The sequence below is a fragment of the Hordeum vulgare genome, chromosome 7H, assembly GCF_904849725.1.
Source record: "Hordeum vulgare subsp. vulgare chromosome 7H, MorexV3_pseudomolecules_assembly, whole genome shotgun sequence".
Taxonomy (NCBI): domain Eukaryota; kingdom Viridiplantae; phylum Streptophyta; class Magnoliopsida; order Poales; family Poaceae; genus Hordeum; species Hordeum vulgare.
Genome location: NC_058524.1, coordinates 72,617,052 through 72,631,336, shown reverse-complemented (window position 1 = coordinate 72,631,336; position 14,285 = coordinate 72,617,052). Strand labels below are relative to the sequence as shown.

The 14,285-nt window shown below is 43.5% G+C and overlaps 1 protein-coding gene across 2 annotated transcripts; it reads right to left on the bottom strand.

The window, feature by feature from the left end:
• Positions 1–2,692: 2,692 nt before the first annotated feature.
• Positions 2,693–10,884, bottom strand: LOC123412899. Of its 2 annotated transcripts, none has more exons than XM_045105859.1 (11): positions 10,513–10,884; positions 9,601–9,644; positions 8,850–8,976; positions 8,104–8,209; positions 7,167–7,693; positions 6,181–6,550; positions 5,534–5,798; positions 5,251–5,355; positions 5,045–5,143; positions 3,487–3,939; positions 2,693–3,331 (listed from the first exon to the last, which is right to left on the bottom strand). In XM_045105859.1, exons 1-11 carry the CDS (start codon positions 10,703–10,705, stop codon positions 2,990–2,992), a joined length of 2,631 nt encoding a protein of 876 aa, XP_044961794.1. In that variant the 5' UTR covers positions 10,706–10,884; the 3' UTR covers positions 2,693–2,989. The 2 variants fall into 2 exon arrangements, with proteins under 2 accessions (XP_044961794.1, XP_044961795.1); XM_045105860.1 differs by having other exon boundaries at positions 8,862–8,976; positions 10,513–10,773.
• Positions 10,885–14,285: the final 3,401 nt, after the last annotated feature.

Sequence of the window (14,285 nt, the reverse complement as noted above, 5' to 3'; positions counted from 1 at the left end):
TACATCTACTTCATCAAACCACAGTTCATGACCATTGACATAAGAACGATTGCTACCTTGCCCAAGAAAATATCCACCATGGTTAAATTGAACTGGAAACTTCTTGTTGCGCTTACCTGCATACATCAAAACGGAGAATAGCGGAGTTTTGAAAATAGATGCAAGCAACCACCTTTGAGCACCAAAATCACCTATACAACCCTATACAACCTACATCTTCTACATAATCTACACTACATCTTCTACATCCAACGAAACACAACACATCTTCTACACAACACCTTTTGAGCAACAAATCACCTACAAACAACCAACTTTTCCAAATCCAACCCCCCCCAATTGTGGTCCAACACCCTTCAAATTAGAGGTAGGCATATCTGTCTAACAAACACAACATCCACAATGTCGAACTCTAGATTTCGACCCTAGAGCTTAGAGCGCAACAACCATGGCGGGACAAGGTGAGGGCTTACTGTAGTTGGGCGGCGAAGCACCATCAGGTCGACGAACAGGCGACATCCCGCCGAAAGAACTCCAGCGATGAGATGCATCGCCCCTCCATGACGACTCTCGCCTTTATGCGACGACTCCGGTGGTTGTGCTGTGCCGCCGACGATCACCCTTGCCTCTGCCGCCTATCCCCTCCTCCCCTTTCTTTATGATCAAAGCCGAAAAGACAAGGAGATGAAAAGAATTACGGAGCAACCCAAGGATTTCCTTGTAAAGACACACAACAATCGTCTGCTAGCGCGAGCTACCTCCTCCCACTGGTCAACACGTGATTAAATGAAGCGACAACGAGTGGTACACGATAAACAATGATCGTACAATCACGTCTTGTCATATTCAGTGGTCGTATTGGATGTATTTCTAAGTACAATCACCAAAGCATGCTTTTCTTCGCAAGTTCAGGTACCGCTAGTGCATTTTACTCTTGTTTATTTGCCAGCTTTGAATGATGTAGTTGTTGTTAATTATCAATAAAGCTTCCTTCGTTCCTAAGGGTCAGTTCTTTTATAGCTTTTCTAATCTTTTAAAATAAATTGCCCCCTATCCAACTTATTCTAAAAGCCCAATTAAAATTAAGTTTTTAGAAGCCTATTAATTAAGTCTTAATTACTAGGAATAAAAATAAATAAATTTAGTTGAGCTTCTAGAATAAGATGGATAGGAGGGAACTTATTTCAACTTATTCGAAAGGGAAAATCTCTCTTTCAACTCGCGGATAATATCGCATCGTCCACCGCCTCGGACGCACGCCACGCGTCCCATGCGGACCATCGTTGAGCATTTTTTTTCATTCTTATCTCCACAGCTAGTCACCTTGAGCCATCCGTTCCCTTTTTACCCTCATTCATCCTCTACATCTAGCTCTATAGTCGCATCATGCCTTGATGTCATGCGTCTCTTCAGTGAAGTGTTGGAGTTCATCCGTGACGAGGAGGGCTCCTTGTGCGTAGATGTCGGAAGCCGGCCACCGCGGTGCTGCCTGCCTGCCGTCGGAGGCTGCGCCCCTGCCGCTGCGCCGACTCGTCCCGCCTCGTCCTGGGTCAGCCCTCGCCCGGTAGCTGCCACTTCGTGTCTCTTTTCCTCTGCTTTCTCTCCCTCTCATCTAACCTTGCTGCCATTCATTCCCTCTTCCGTTTTCTGCAACGCGATCGTTGTTTCTGCAACGCGACTGTTGTTTCAGGAGTGGGAGAAATTGTTTCTGCAACCCGTTCGTTGTTTCAGAAATTGTTTCTGCAACATGACCGTTGTTGCAGAAAGACGAAGGAAAAAATATCTGTAACAAAGCGATTGTTTCTGAAACTCGACCTTTGTTTCAGGAATTATGGGTCCAAAGTTTATTTTTTTGCAACAAAGCAATTGTTTCTGCAACTCGACAGTCGTTTCAGGAACCATTGGATGCCGGCCGAAGCCCCTTCCGTGGATCAAATGGATGTGCATGTAGATCGGACGGCCGTCAAGATGACGGATGTTTACTGAACATCCGCCAATGGACGCTTAGCAGCCCCCTATTCGAAATGCTACCAAAAGAACTGGTCTTAAATACAAGTCATTTTAGAAATTTCAATATAAATTACATTAAATATATAAGTATATTTTAGTGTATAGATTCATTCATTTTGCTTCATATATAGTCTTTATTGAAATCTTTAAAAAGACATATTTAGAAACAGATGAAGTAGAATAAAATCATGTACTCCCTCCGTCCCAAAAAAATTGTCTTGACTTTGTCTAGAAATAGATGTCTCTATTGAAATCTTTAAAAAAACTTATATTTAGAAACAGATAAAGTAAAATAAAATCATGTACTCCCTCCATCCCAAAATTCTTGTCTCAACTTTGTCTAGAAATAGATGTCTCTAAATACTAAAATTTGACTAGATACATTCATATCTAAACAAATCTAAGATAAGACAAAAATTTTGAAACGGAGGGAGAATGTCATAGTACAACTCTTTAGAATTGTACATAAAAACATTTCGTCCAGGACCCAGAGGTGTCTACAAATTCATTGCTTTGCGAAGAGAAATTAAAGACGGATCGCCTGATTAGTCATGATTAAGTAGATCACCAAATATATCATGCAATAACAGACCATAACTGTGCACAAGCAGCACAATATCACAAGCCCAGTGTACAAGCATAATTGATGATTTAAGAAAAGAACAAACAGGAACACACACGCTGAACCCAACACATTTGCTCTTGCAAGAACCTAGCTCAATGTTTAGTTCGCAATCTACATGATACCATACCAGTTCACATGGGTTACTGATTTCACATGGGAGCAAAGAAAAGCAGTTCATATGGAATACTGATATCACATGGGAGAATAGAAAAGCTAACAAAAACTTGTTAAACCTTAAATAGATCAGACAGAGCTGCACTAAAAAGAGAGGTGGTTCCTGTTAAAAGGAGCCAATTGTTGTTACATTAAAGGCTCTTGTGACCCCCCTAATTACAGATAATTAAGAAACATTGTTTAGAAGTTGGGCTGTCTCCAATTCATATGACCAAGCTGCTGCTGTTGATAAGCCCCCACTTGGGGGCCTGGTGCAGCCACACCAACTCCAACATTGGGACCAATGGCAGATGGGACCTGTTGATGCACCATGGGATGTGGACTTACGATTGAGGGAGGCTGCTGCGGGTGGTACATGCCTGGGAATTGTGCATGAGAGGATTGAGCTGTAGCACTGAAAGATGCATTCCCAGGATTTGGCATATAGGCTCCAGGTGTTGCTTGACCTGATAAGTTGTAATATGGGGGGCACTGCAAAGTAGGGATCTCTCTATTCTGAATCCAGATATCAGATGTCTCTACCTGTAAAAGATAACCAAAATATTATTAAATCAAGTAGACCTCATATGAAATTTTGCGAGTGAAAAACCTCAAATACAAGTAGAATTATGTAACAAGCAGAACATAATTTTAATCCATATAAATAAATTTCAGAATCCACAACCACGATTTTATACCTGTGGGGTCGGCGCATAAATGTTGTTATCCTTGTACTTCATCCTATTGACATCATCAACACCAACTCCAGCTCCAATAACACCAGGAGAACTAATTGTATAACCAGCTGGATGAGTGTAATTTCCATAACCAGAAGGGTTACCAGCTGGGACTGGTTTATATTGTGAAACTCCATACTTCACTTGGCCTGCAGTTAAATGTGAACCCCCACCGGCCATCTGAAGATAATTATTTCCATTTGCCGGATAAGGGACATTTGCTGAATAGTTTGGCATAGCCATGGGTGGGACATAAACTGGAGAATACAGAGGATGTCGATATGGCATGAAATTCGGATAATGCTGCACATGCATTGGAGGGTACATCTGTGCTGCTTGTTGTTGCTGGGACATATGTTGCTGTTGTGTAGACATTGCAATAGGGCTGCTGCTCGCAAGCTGTGAACTTAGAGCCTGCAAAAACACAACAGATGAAAGATACCATGAGATAACAGTACTTGCGATCAAGACATGAGTTGCCACAGGTTAGTGAAGTTGGAAGAAATTTCGTTTCAGGAAAAAGGAGAATCATTATGGGTGTTCAGACCCTAAAGATGGCATCTCAAGCTCGCAATCTTGCCTGTCCGCCCAGGACAAAATTAAGTACAAAACCAAGCTAAGCTTCTCCCTTCTATTTCAAGTTAAGTATGCAGGAGTTTTGCTTGGTTTAATCCGAATGAAGGCAGTAGAAAGCAAAGGGCACAAAAGTCCATACATAACCCTAAGGTGCAAGAAAAAATTCCCCCATCTGACAAACACTAGGCAACAATATAGACCAGCAACACGCTCATGTAAGAACCTTGGTTGCTGGGCTTGCTTGGCACATGATAGGGGAGAAAGTCAGTGGGTTAGTTATTTTTTCTTCCCTCCGTGAAGCACAGCCACCAAACATATACTCCCTCCGTTCACAAATATAAGATGTTCTAACTTTTTTCTGAATCGGACATATATAGACACGTTTTAGTATGTTCGTTCACTCATTTCAGTCCATACGTAACCATATTGAAATATCCAAAACATCTTATATTTCTGAACGGAGGGAGTACCTATCCCGCCCCCAATGTTCCAGATCTGCTGGGGCCACTTCACTATTCCTGCAGTATGAGGCATCTTTGCCTTGCTGCGTGTCATCTATGCACCTAGGCCTATGGAGTGTTTTTGCAATTCAGCGCCTATGTGAGAGCCTTTGAGCCTTTGAGTGTGCTGGTCCTAACACAGCATGCCAAACTAAAGATGCTGGCTCAAGTAGTTAACTCAGTCTGGCTTAACGGTCAAATGAACTATACAAGATCATTAGATGAGAGTGGAATGGTTAATATGGATTTTTTTAGCCACCCCGGCCCTAATCAGCATGATGGTAGGTCAGAACCTCATGGGGAAGAAATAGGAGTCGAACTGGTAGGTATAGGGCTTTCCTCTGCCGGAGCATGCAACCCGGCCTTGGGTAACAAGTGCAGGAAAAGGTACGTTCGAAAACTTGGGTTAGTTAACCCCAATTGATAGCAAGGTGAGTCTGTACCTCAGATGCAGAAGGAAGAACTTGTGAATGAACACTGGATTCTGGCATTCTGAATACTTGCACAGCATTATCTGCTCCTGGATTCACCGAAGTGTACCCCTGCTTACAGGGAGGGAGGGGTGTCAGTATATAGGAGGTATGGCATTTGTTTCAGATTTTATCCACGCGAGAGACCCAAGATAAACTGAACTCAATGGAACCCCTACCTGAGAAGATGAAGCCAACATTTGCTGGTGTACATTAGGCTCCACCAGCCCATATAACTGTGCCTCGTTATTAGGATGCATATTCGGATCCTCATGACCATATGCCTGGAAAAAAATGACGCAATTATCATTTTAATTCAACGACTTATCTGAATAATGCAGCAAAATTTTCGGTCTAATAAATAAACTCAGAAAACGAATGGGATATAAAACATAAGCTTCAATCATCTCAGCATCAATGAAACAAAAAAAACATACAAGGACCATTTCCCAATTGACTTACAGAAAAGGCAGTCAAACTAGAGGTGCTTTGAATATTATGGTCATCTGCTGCACCAAGTGGAGTATCACTCTGAACTAAGCCCAGCCCGTCATCATCCTCAACTTCTTGACCATTCATCTGTTCACTATCCTCAGATGGTGGTATAGAACTCTCTGCCGCTGATGTGGATATAGTAGTGAGTTGTGATCCGACTGGCTCATCCACTTCGTCATGTTCAGTACCGAACTCATCCTCTTGGACAACAAGTTGAACAGATTCTTGTACACTACACACACAAGAAACATAATCAGAATCAGCCTACTATCAATTGGAAAAGAACTGGAGCATTACTATCATTACCGTGCAAAAGTCACACAACCATCCTGAGGTGATATCATTTAAGAATTTGAAACCCTAAAGTTACTAGGTCTATCAGAAGAAGCTGGTTTTATCAGCTATATAGGATTCCTACCACTTTGCTATAACTTTTTAAGAAAATTGATAAGAGTAAATCCCACGGAGCATGCACTAACTGCTATATATAGTATAGCTCAATTCAATAATCAAGTGCTTTTCAGGGAACAAATAGACAGTACTTATGTTTAAGTTGAATTTCATTGATATTGTCAAGTATCATCAATATTATAATTGGCAAAGGTTCACCTAACTGTTCTGATTGTTCCGGTTCTGAAGAAGTTGAAGTCTGTAACTGATCTGAATCAAACCCAGGAGAGAAACTGCCGAATCTTATTCTTGTCTGCTCATACTCTGGAGAATCAGACCCAGGAGTGAAACTGCCGAATCTTAATCTTGTCTGCTCATACTCTGGCACACGGAGATGTTCTGGGATAATCACATGCTCCATCTCATGCACGTTAGCATGAGAACTTTTGTCACACGAGCTGTTCACATCCAGCACATTAACATTTCCAGCTTTGCTATCTAAAGGAGATGTTGCATTTGTCCCACTGTTACCAGTGTCGTTGGTGGAAGACTTATTTGTCGATTTTGGCTTCCATTCCTTAGCTGGTTGTATGACTGCAGAAAGAAAGAAAACAAGTCATCAATTTTGTCACCTCTAGGAGACAAAAGGAGTAAAGCACCCCTTAACATTTCATTTTTAAGCTTGTAAACCTAAAGAACATTTGTGACAAAAGGACATATTAAGAAACAGATCACATAGCTTCCTTGAAAAAAATCCTACAAATAAGAGAGCTAGTGATTCCAAAAGGTAAAACCTAGATGTGAGGGACACCACTAACTTTTACTATTTATTCACATAAATTTGCACAAATTTTAATTTTACTGGTTATTGAGCTTATACACATAACTTGTTGGTGAAAAGAGAAAAGCATGCTCCATTCCTTACAAAATGGTATTTTTGACTTGCACACACTTGCTAAGGAAGCAAACAAGATGATGACCCTAACCAGCCCATCTCATTACTAGACTTATAGAGCAAGAGAAAGAAGCTCATTTGATGGAGCAAGGCATAATAGAAGAATTGCTTTTTATCTCTAACATATAAAACTCCATCATTCTTAAAAGAACAAAACGTGTTCTATATTACGTCATTCAGAAAACAACAGAGCAGAAATTTTCAGATGTGACATTGCCAACCGAATGTACAACATTACATCACCAAGAATATTACCTTTTTGGTTGTTAGCAGGACCCTGGTGATACCTGCTGTGGTTTTGGTTACCAAAAGATCTACCAACAGATCTGCCACGACTTACTGTATCTGCTGCAGGTCTATGATTGGGTTGAATGTTTCTAGGCATAAATGCTGGGCGGCGAACAGAAGGCCCAGCTGAGGCAAAATTTCCCCTTTGAATATTTGCATGATAAGAATCATTTGGTCCATGCAACTGTGAACCTGGACGACCAGAATACTGTCTCGGAGCATTAGCTACTCCAGCTTCACGTCGATTCGGTCGGACAGATCCTCCAGCAATTTTGTAATTGAACGAAGCATGAGGCAGATCAGAATTAGGATACTGGTGTTCATTCTGAGAATTCTTCAAATATGGCCTTGCATGCCTCTGAGCAGTACCCTGAACATCCCTCTTCATCTGATGCATGTCAGAGTTGTAGCTACTCTTTGCACTTTGATGGGTGATCTGACCTTCTGAGGTTGTAGGTGGAGGACGATTTCGATCAGATTGAACTACAACTCCGCTAGAGAGAGAAAATCCAGTAAGCAAAGTATTAGTTTACTTGTAAGAATCAAGCATGAAAAACAGCTAATGATTACAAATTTATGGCACGTGCGCCAGATAGTGTGTTAGGGGGGGGAGGGGGGCTTTATTGATTCCACTAAGTATTGTATTTCAGTTTTGTCTCAGTTAATGGTAGGTTAATTAGTGTGTACACGGATAACAAAAGAAACATTGAAAAAATAGCTGCAATATTCATGACTATAAACACACAAGGGTCAAGATATAAAGACTCGGCGCCAATTGGAGAACAAATAAGTACAGTACACTAATGAATATATGAACTGCGATCTGAATGGTGAAGACCAGAATGTAAACAGATGGTCATGCAGAAATGCCCATGGAGAGACAGGTCTGTGCTCATGTCTCTACCTCCTATCAGACGCTTGCATATATGTTGAAACTTTATGTTGCACTGCTCCATTTTCCACCGCATTGTGTCTGTTGTCCCTCACTACCCGAAATTCTCGGGTTGGTCCTGCATCGAGCCATATGTGTCACCAATTAGGGAAAACCTACTATATAGAACAAATGCAATCATACCAACTACAATACCTAAGTACACATGAACCTATATATATGAAATTTGGTAGCCATTCAATGATAACAATATTTCTAATGTTGAAGAGAGGAAACTGATGCAATAGAAGCCTTCGTAGCAATCAGAAAAATACAATACTTTTCCTATGAACAAAATGGAGCCTCAAAAGAAGGCCTGTGGAAAAAACAGAGTTCGATCAAAAACTACATAAATTATGGATTTGGTTATGACACCATTATCAAAGTAGACAAAGATTGTACAAGTACCAAATGACTAAATTGCAAGATACATCCAGAAGAAAACTCAGATAGGTACTACAGCAGTCAATATAACTCCATAGGTACACAAGGAGACAATAGAGAGCAATCTTGAAAATGTAAATTTCACTTATGGTGACAGGAAGATGCAGTTAAGTAACAAAATCACAGTTTGGCAACAACTATGTAAGAGAAGTTACCCTTTTACACCGCAAAAATGATTGGAAAAAGTTGTCCGCGGTAAATAAAATTCATCTCTTATTTATAGTTTTACACATTATATGAAGAAACATATAAATGATGAGTTTCAACTATGGTACCATATGTCTGACCCTGATTGTGTGCTCTTCTTTGATCGATCTCAACCCTTTGAGTGTGTGGCTTTGTCCGTTGTGTGCCGTGCTCACCTTGTGCTGTGGTCTCAGTACAGTTCTTCTGGACAGCACTCTGAAAAAAAAAGACGCTTCACCAAAAGAAAAATAGCTGTAGTAATGCATGTATTTTAAACATAAACAATGAGTTTCCAAAAAAAAACTGTGAATGGAGCAGAATTGCATACAGAATTCTCAAGTAGCGTCAATGTTAAAGATAGGTTGTCAAGTGGCAACCAAATATTTGAAGTGTTAAGGCTTACAAAAATAGAAGAAAGATTTAAAGGGAAAAGATATAGGCCTCGAGAATGCATGATATTAATGAAGTACTCTATAAGTTCTTTCAAGTTTCAACCATCAGCCACAAACCTTCAAGAAGGGAAAAGGGAAGCAGAGGAAAAGCAACAGCTGCGGGTTATATATGTATGGAACTATGAACAGGGCCTTAATGTTTCTCCTCTTATGTTTCGACCTAGAGTCTCACAACGCAGCTTCTATTTTATTTTTTTGGCACCTCAGGTAATTACAAAACTTAACCCCTTATGTGGAGCAGTTAGCCTTTCACAACATTGGCGAATTTATGGATAAACATATTAAGGCAATTAGCCTTTCACAACATTGGCGAATTTATGGGTAAACATATTAAGGCGTACCAACCATAAACATCAAATTCAAATGTTACAAAGAAGGCAAAATATACCTCTCTTTTCTTGTCCCTTTTCCGTTTCACTTCATGAAATGGATCTGCAAGTCCAAACAATACAAGAGTAATTACCATGAATAGAATAGGTTCCATAAAGTAACATGACATGTCTATAAATCGACTATAAATGTACTCAAAAAATAATAACCAGGTATGTGCACCAAGATATGCAATTCACTATGGTTGTTGGCTTACAAATATCTCGGATTCAAGGAAAAGCAAACTAGTAGCTGGCAACTTACTGTGGTTGTTGGCTTACAGACATGTCTGCTACTATTATCAAGCAAACAAGCCAACAAACATCACTAGGTGCTACCATTAGCCTTGTTTTGGGATCACACATCATAAAATTAAGTACTCCCTCAGTTTACAAATATAAGATGTTTTGGATATTTCAATATGGACTACATACGGATAGAGATGAGTGAACAAACACACTAAAGCATGCCTGAACATCTTATATTTGTGAACGGAGGGACTACTAATAAATAGTTAAATTATCCCGTTTCAATTGTACATCTACAAGCTTAGCTGGTTGATTTACCAAAGTCACCAGGAAGAACAAATCTCTCGTGGTATAAACAAGTCCAAACCAACCTACCGATATACACCTAGGAAACTCAACCAATCCAGCTGAACAAACAAGCCTGCCGATATAACACCTAGGAAACTCAAACAAACCAGCTGAATAAACGTGAAGTCACTGGCAGTACCACTCAAACCCCAACAGATCGCCCGAGCCCCAAAACCCTAGCCGCGAATCCTAATCCCCCGCGGCCCCGCAAACTACGCTAGCAACGGCAGCACCTGCCCAATGCGGTGCGAGCGGACGGACGCCCCAAACCCTAGCTCCCAGCGCGTGGGACGAGATCGAGACGGACAGATCGGGGAAGCGGGGAGAGCGCGGACCTTGGTTGAGGAGCTTCTGCGCCGTCTCGTTGGGGTCCATGTTGGACTCGCGGAGGGCGTCTAGGATGTCGGCCTCGGAGTGGCCGCCGACGACCTCCTTGATGGACTGGACGGTGGAGTCGATCGCCGTGGGCGGCGCGCGCGCCGCCTTGGTGTCGGGGGCGCGGGGCCCGCCGCCGACGCCGCCTGCCATGCCCGCCGGGGGGTGGATCGCCGAACGCTACGCCGGGGGCGGTGGGGGTGGTGCCTTGGATCGCCGCCGGAATCGCATCAAACGACGCGCAGCCCTGGGGTTTTGGTCGGGGCGGGGGGTGGGGGTGGTTGGGGTTGGGGGCCGGCTGGGCTTGGTGCGTGCGTGGTTCAAAAGGAAACGGTGGCGAACGCGATATATTTGTCGAATAAAAAAATGGGAAACAAAAGACGTTGGGTCTGCGCGAGGGGTGGGCTCCGTGCACGAGTTTTACGGCGGTGGCGGCGACCGATGACGTACAGACGGTACAGTACCTACTTGCAACCATAGGAGTGAATGAAAAGGCGAAATTTTAAACTTTTAAAATTATTTGAATTGCTTAATACACGTGTCACGTGGTAAAGGGTGAATTTTCAAACTTGGCTGACATCCGCTGCGGCTTTAGCTAAATTTTGAAATAATTCTACTGTAATGATAGCTGACAAATGTTCGTTCACAGTGAGCGCCCCACGAACCACACGATGGGGGACATCCTCGCATACATCCCAACCAGGCCCGCACGGAAAAAAGAAGATGACCCTTTTAGTTGTGTGAATTTATTGTTTGACCTGCATAATATGAAATTTAAAGCATCTTGAGGCCAGAGTTGTTGAGAACAATCACATCGACGGTTTTTCCACAACCAGGCACGCACGATACATGTGGACAACAATGGTTGCACCCGAGGAGCCACGCTCGAAACGTCGTATTGTTTCCTGAAGAGCCGGGATAATTACCCTCACCGCTCTTTCTCTCCCTTCTCTCCACTATCCTCACTCTCACACTAGCGGGGGGCGATCAGCAGAGCGTACAACCCCAAGACAAGCATCGACTTCGATCACATGCATCACCAACAATATCAGCAAGACTTCGATAATGGTGATAAGCTCTATGTTTAGGCTTCAACAAATGCGGGCTAAAATTGGCGTTTAATTTATCAAGCACAAAACCTAAAATAACTAGGCTTACATATGTGCACCAACAACTTATACTAAGCAAGATAAATAACTAAGTGATAGCAAGATATATAATATGAAACAATATGGCTATCACAAAGTAAAGAGCCCAGGTAAGAGATAACCCAGGAACACGGAGATGATGATGTATCCCCATGTTCACCCCCTTGTGGATGCTAATCTCCGTTTTGGAGCGGTGTGGAGGCGCAATGCTCTTCAAGAAGCCACTAGGGCCATCGTAGTCTTCTTACGCCCCCGCATAATGCAAGATGACATGATTCCACTAAGGTACCCTTGAGGGCGGTGTCGGTGTCAAAACCGGAGGATCTTGGGTAGGGGGGCCCGAGCTATGGATCTTGGATCGATGGGTAACATGAATACGGGAGACGATGTTTACGCAGGTTTGGGCCCTTTTGATAGAGGTAAAATCTTACGTCATGCTCTTATTTATATTGACGGTGGAGTATCGAGTACAGAGTTGATCTACCTCGAGATCGTATGCTGTGGTCTAAAACCCTGGGATTAATGAGGTTGTGGATGATCTCCATGAACTAAAATCCTCTGGTTTATCTAGACACCAGGGGTACCTAGGGTTACATATGGTCGATTACATCGGGGCACAAATATGCCGATATTATCATCTTAACTTGGAGCACACACCAAGGCTTCGAAAGTTTCCATCCTGAACGCGACGTCATCTTGTAGTTCGGCCCTCCAACGATAGTTATAGAACGGCCCATGAGTTAGGCCCGTAGAGATAGGCCGGCGGCCCGAGGACCCCTTAGTCCCGGACTCCCTCGGTAGCCCCGAACTAGCCTCCAATGTCGTAGTCTTGATTCCTAGCAGCTTCTCGTATTCAGAGTCTTCGGCTTGCGGGGCGAGTTCTTCTCCCCGTTTATGTTCGGCGAGCTTCAGTTCGTCCACCGATGACTTCCTTGTTTCCGAGGTGTATGCGTCACTGAGCCCCGAAGGCAAATCGCTCGAGTGTGAACATTGCCTTTGTCTGATAACTTTTTAGCGAAAGGCCGCGGACGATCATGACCATTGACCAGTTACAAAAACTCGATTCACATTTTGAGGCAGTTTTTTCATTGGCACATACCATCAACATGGAGACTGTGTCCCACTTTTCAAGGGATACGATTTATGATTTGGGCTATTCCACGCGCACATAACTGCATGATTATATTGGTAAGTGGCGAGGTCCGCGACGCAGTAAAGGGGCTCTTGGTATTACAACAGCTTATAAAAGGGAAACTACCACCACAGCCTCCACACGCTTCTCAGATCTCGCATCGTCATTGTCTTCCCTAATCTTCTGAGCTCCCATCTCCTAGGCTCAATCTTCCCCCCCCCCCAATCTCCTCAAACCACACCCCAGTGCGGCCATGGCCGGCTCCGGTTCCAAGGGCAAGTGGGAGGCCTCCTACATTATCGACGACGAGATTCTAGAGCTGGAGCGTGCGGGCTACTTGTCGGCCGACATAGTTCATCGTGCTTCAAAGAAGGACCAAGTCATTCTCACGCCAAAGGAAGGCGAGAGAGGGTTGTGTTCATCCCCCACTTCATTCGAGGACTCGACTTCCCGCTCCACCCCTTTTTAAGGGTTTTGATGTTTTTCTATTGGTTAGATTTTCATAATCTCCCCTAACTCTTTTTTGCACATTTCGACCATTATCATCGTCTGGGAGGCCTTTCTGCGGGTCCGACCACACTTCGACTTGTGGTTAAAAGTCTTCAATGTCAAGTTGAAGGTGGTTAGGGGCGAGCAGGAAGACTGGGGGGTGATGACCAGCAAGCTCCCCCTGGTACAATGCCCAGACGGTTCTTTCATAAATAACGTCAAGGTATGGCAACACGAGTGGTTCTACATCACTGAACCATGCGGCACAGAATGGGCAGCACCCTCCATATTCAGATTCGGACCTCCAACCAGATTGGTGTCATGGACGAGGAAGGGCTTGACTGGGGTTCAAGCACGGAGGTGCATCTCCCAACTAGCGAAGAAGAAAATTTGAGTTGAACAACGTGGTTCAGGTCATGCTTCGCCACCACCTCCTCCCCTATCAACATCGGGCCACCCCCATGTGGTCCTACAATCCTCAAGACCCGATCACCGTGCACCGCTTTTACGCACCACCCACAACAAGCTCTTGAAGGTGTTGTTCAAGCCGCAAAAGAGTTAGCTAGTCGAGAAGGAAGATACGGGCCTTGGCGCCACACACCCTCCTAGATAGGTATGATAAAATTTCCATTATTTGTGTTTGGATACTTCCCTCTAATAAGTCTCTCCATATTTGCAGAACTAGATAGAGAAATATGAACGAATCAACTACCCGGCATCGCCGCCCGAGGGCCCCAGGACGGCCTTACTGACGGCCATGCTGGTCAAAAATTCGTACGCGGTGCCGAAGAAGAAGGAAAAGAAGAAGTAGGCCCGAGGAGGCCTCCGCTCAAAAGGACCTCTAGACACTAGGTCTGAAGACACCCACTCCCCTTTTGCTCTTGAGGGAGATCAGGAAGAGGACGGGGAGGAGAGCGACTCCTCCCACACAAGGAAAAGGGCGGCGGTCGAAGACGTCGAGGGA

What these genes read in the sequence shown, in the direction of transcription:
- LOC123412899 (XM_045105859.1), bottom strand. Translation starts at nt 10,705, where the DNA reads ATGGCAGGCGGCGTCGGCGGCGGGCCCCGCGCCCCCGACACCAAGGCG. An exon ending in ATGCAAGCGTCTGATAGGAG is followed by an intron (nt 7,694 to 8,103) that starts GTAGAGACATGA and finishes TTCTCTCTCTAG; the next exon opens with CGGAGTTGTAGTTCAATCTG. An exon ending in TTTATGCGCCGACCCCACAG is followed by an intron (nt 3,332 to 3,486) that starts GTATAAAATCGT and finishes TATCTTTTACAG; the next exon opens with GTAGAGACATCTGATATCTG.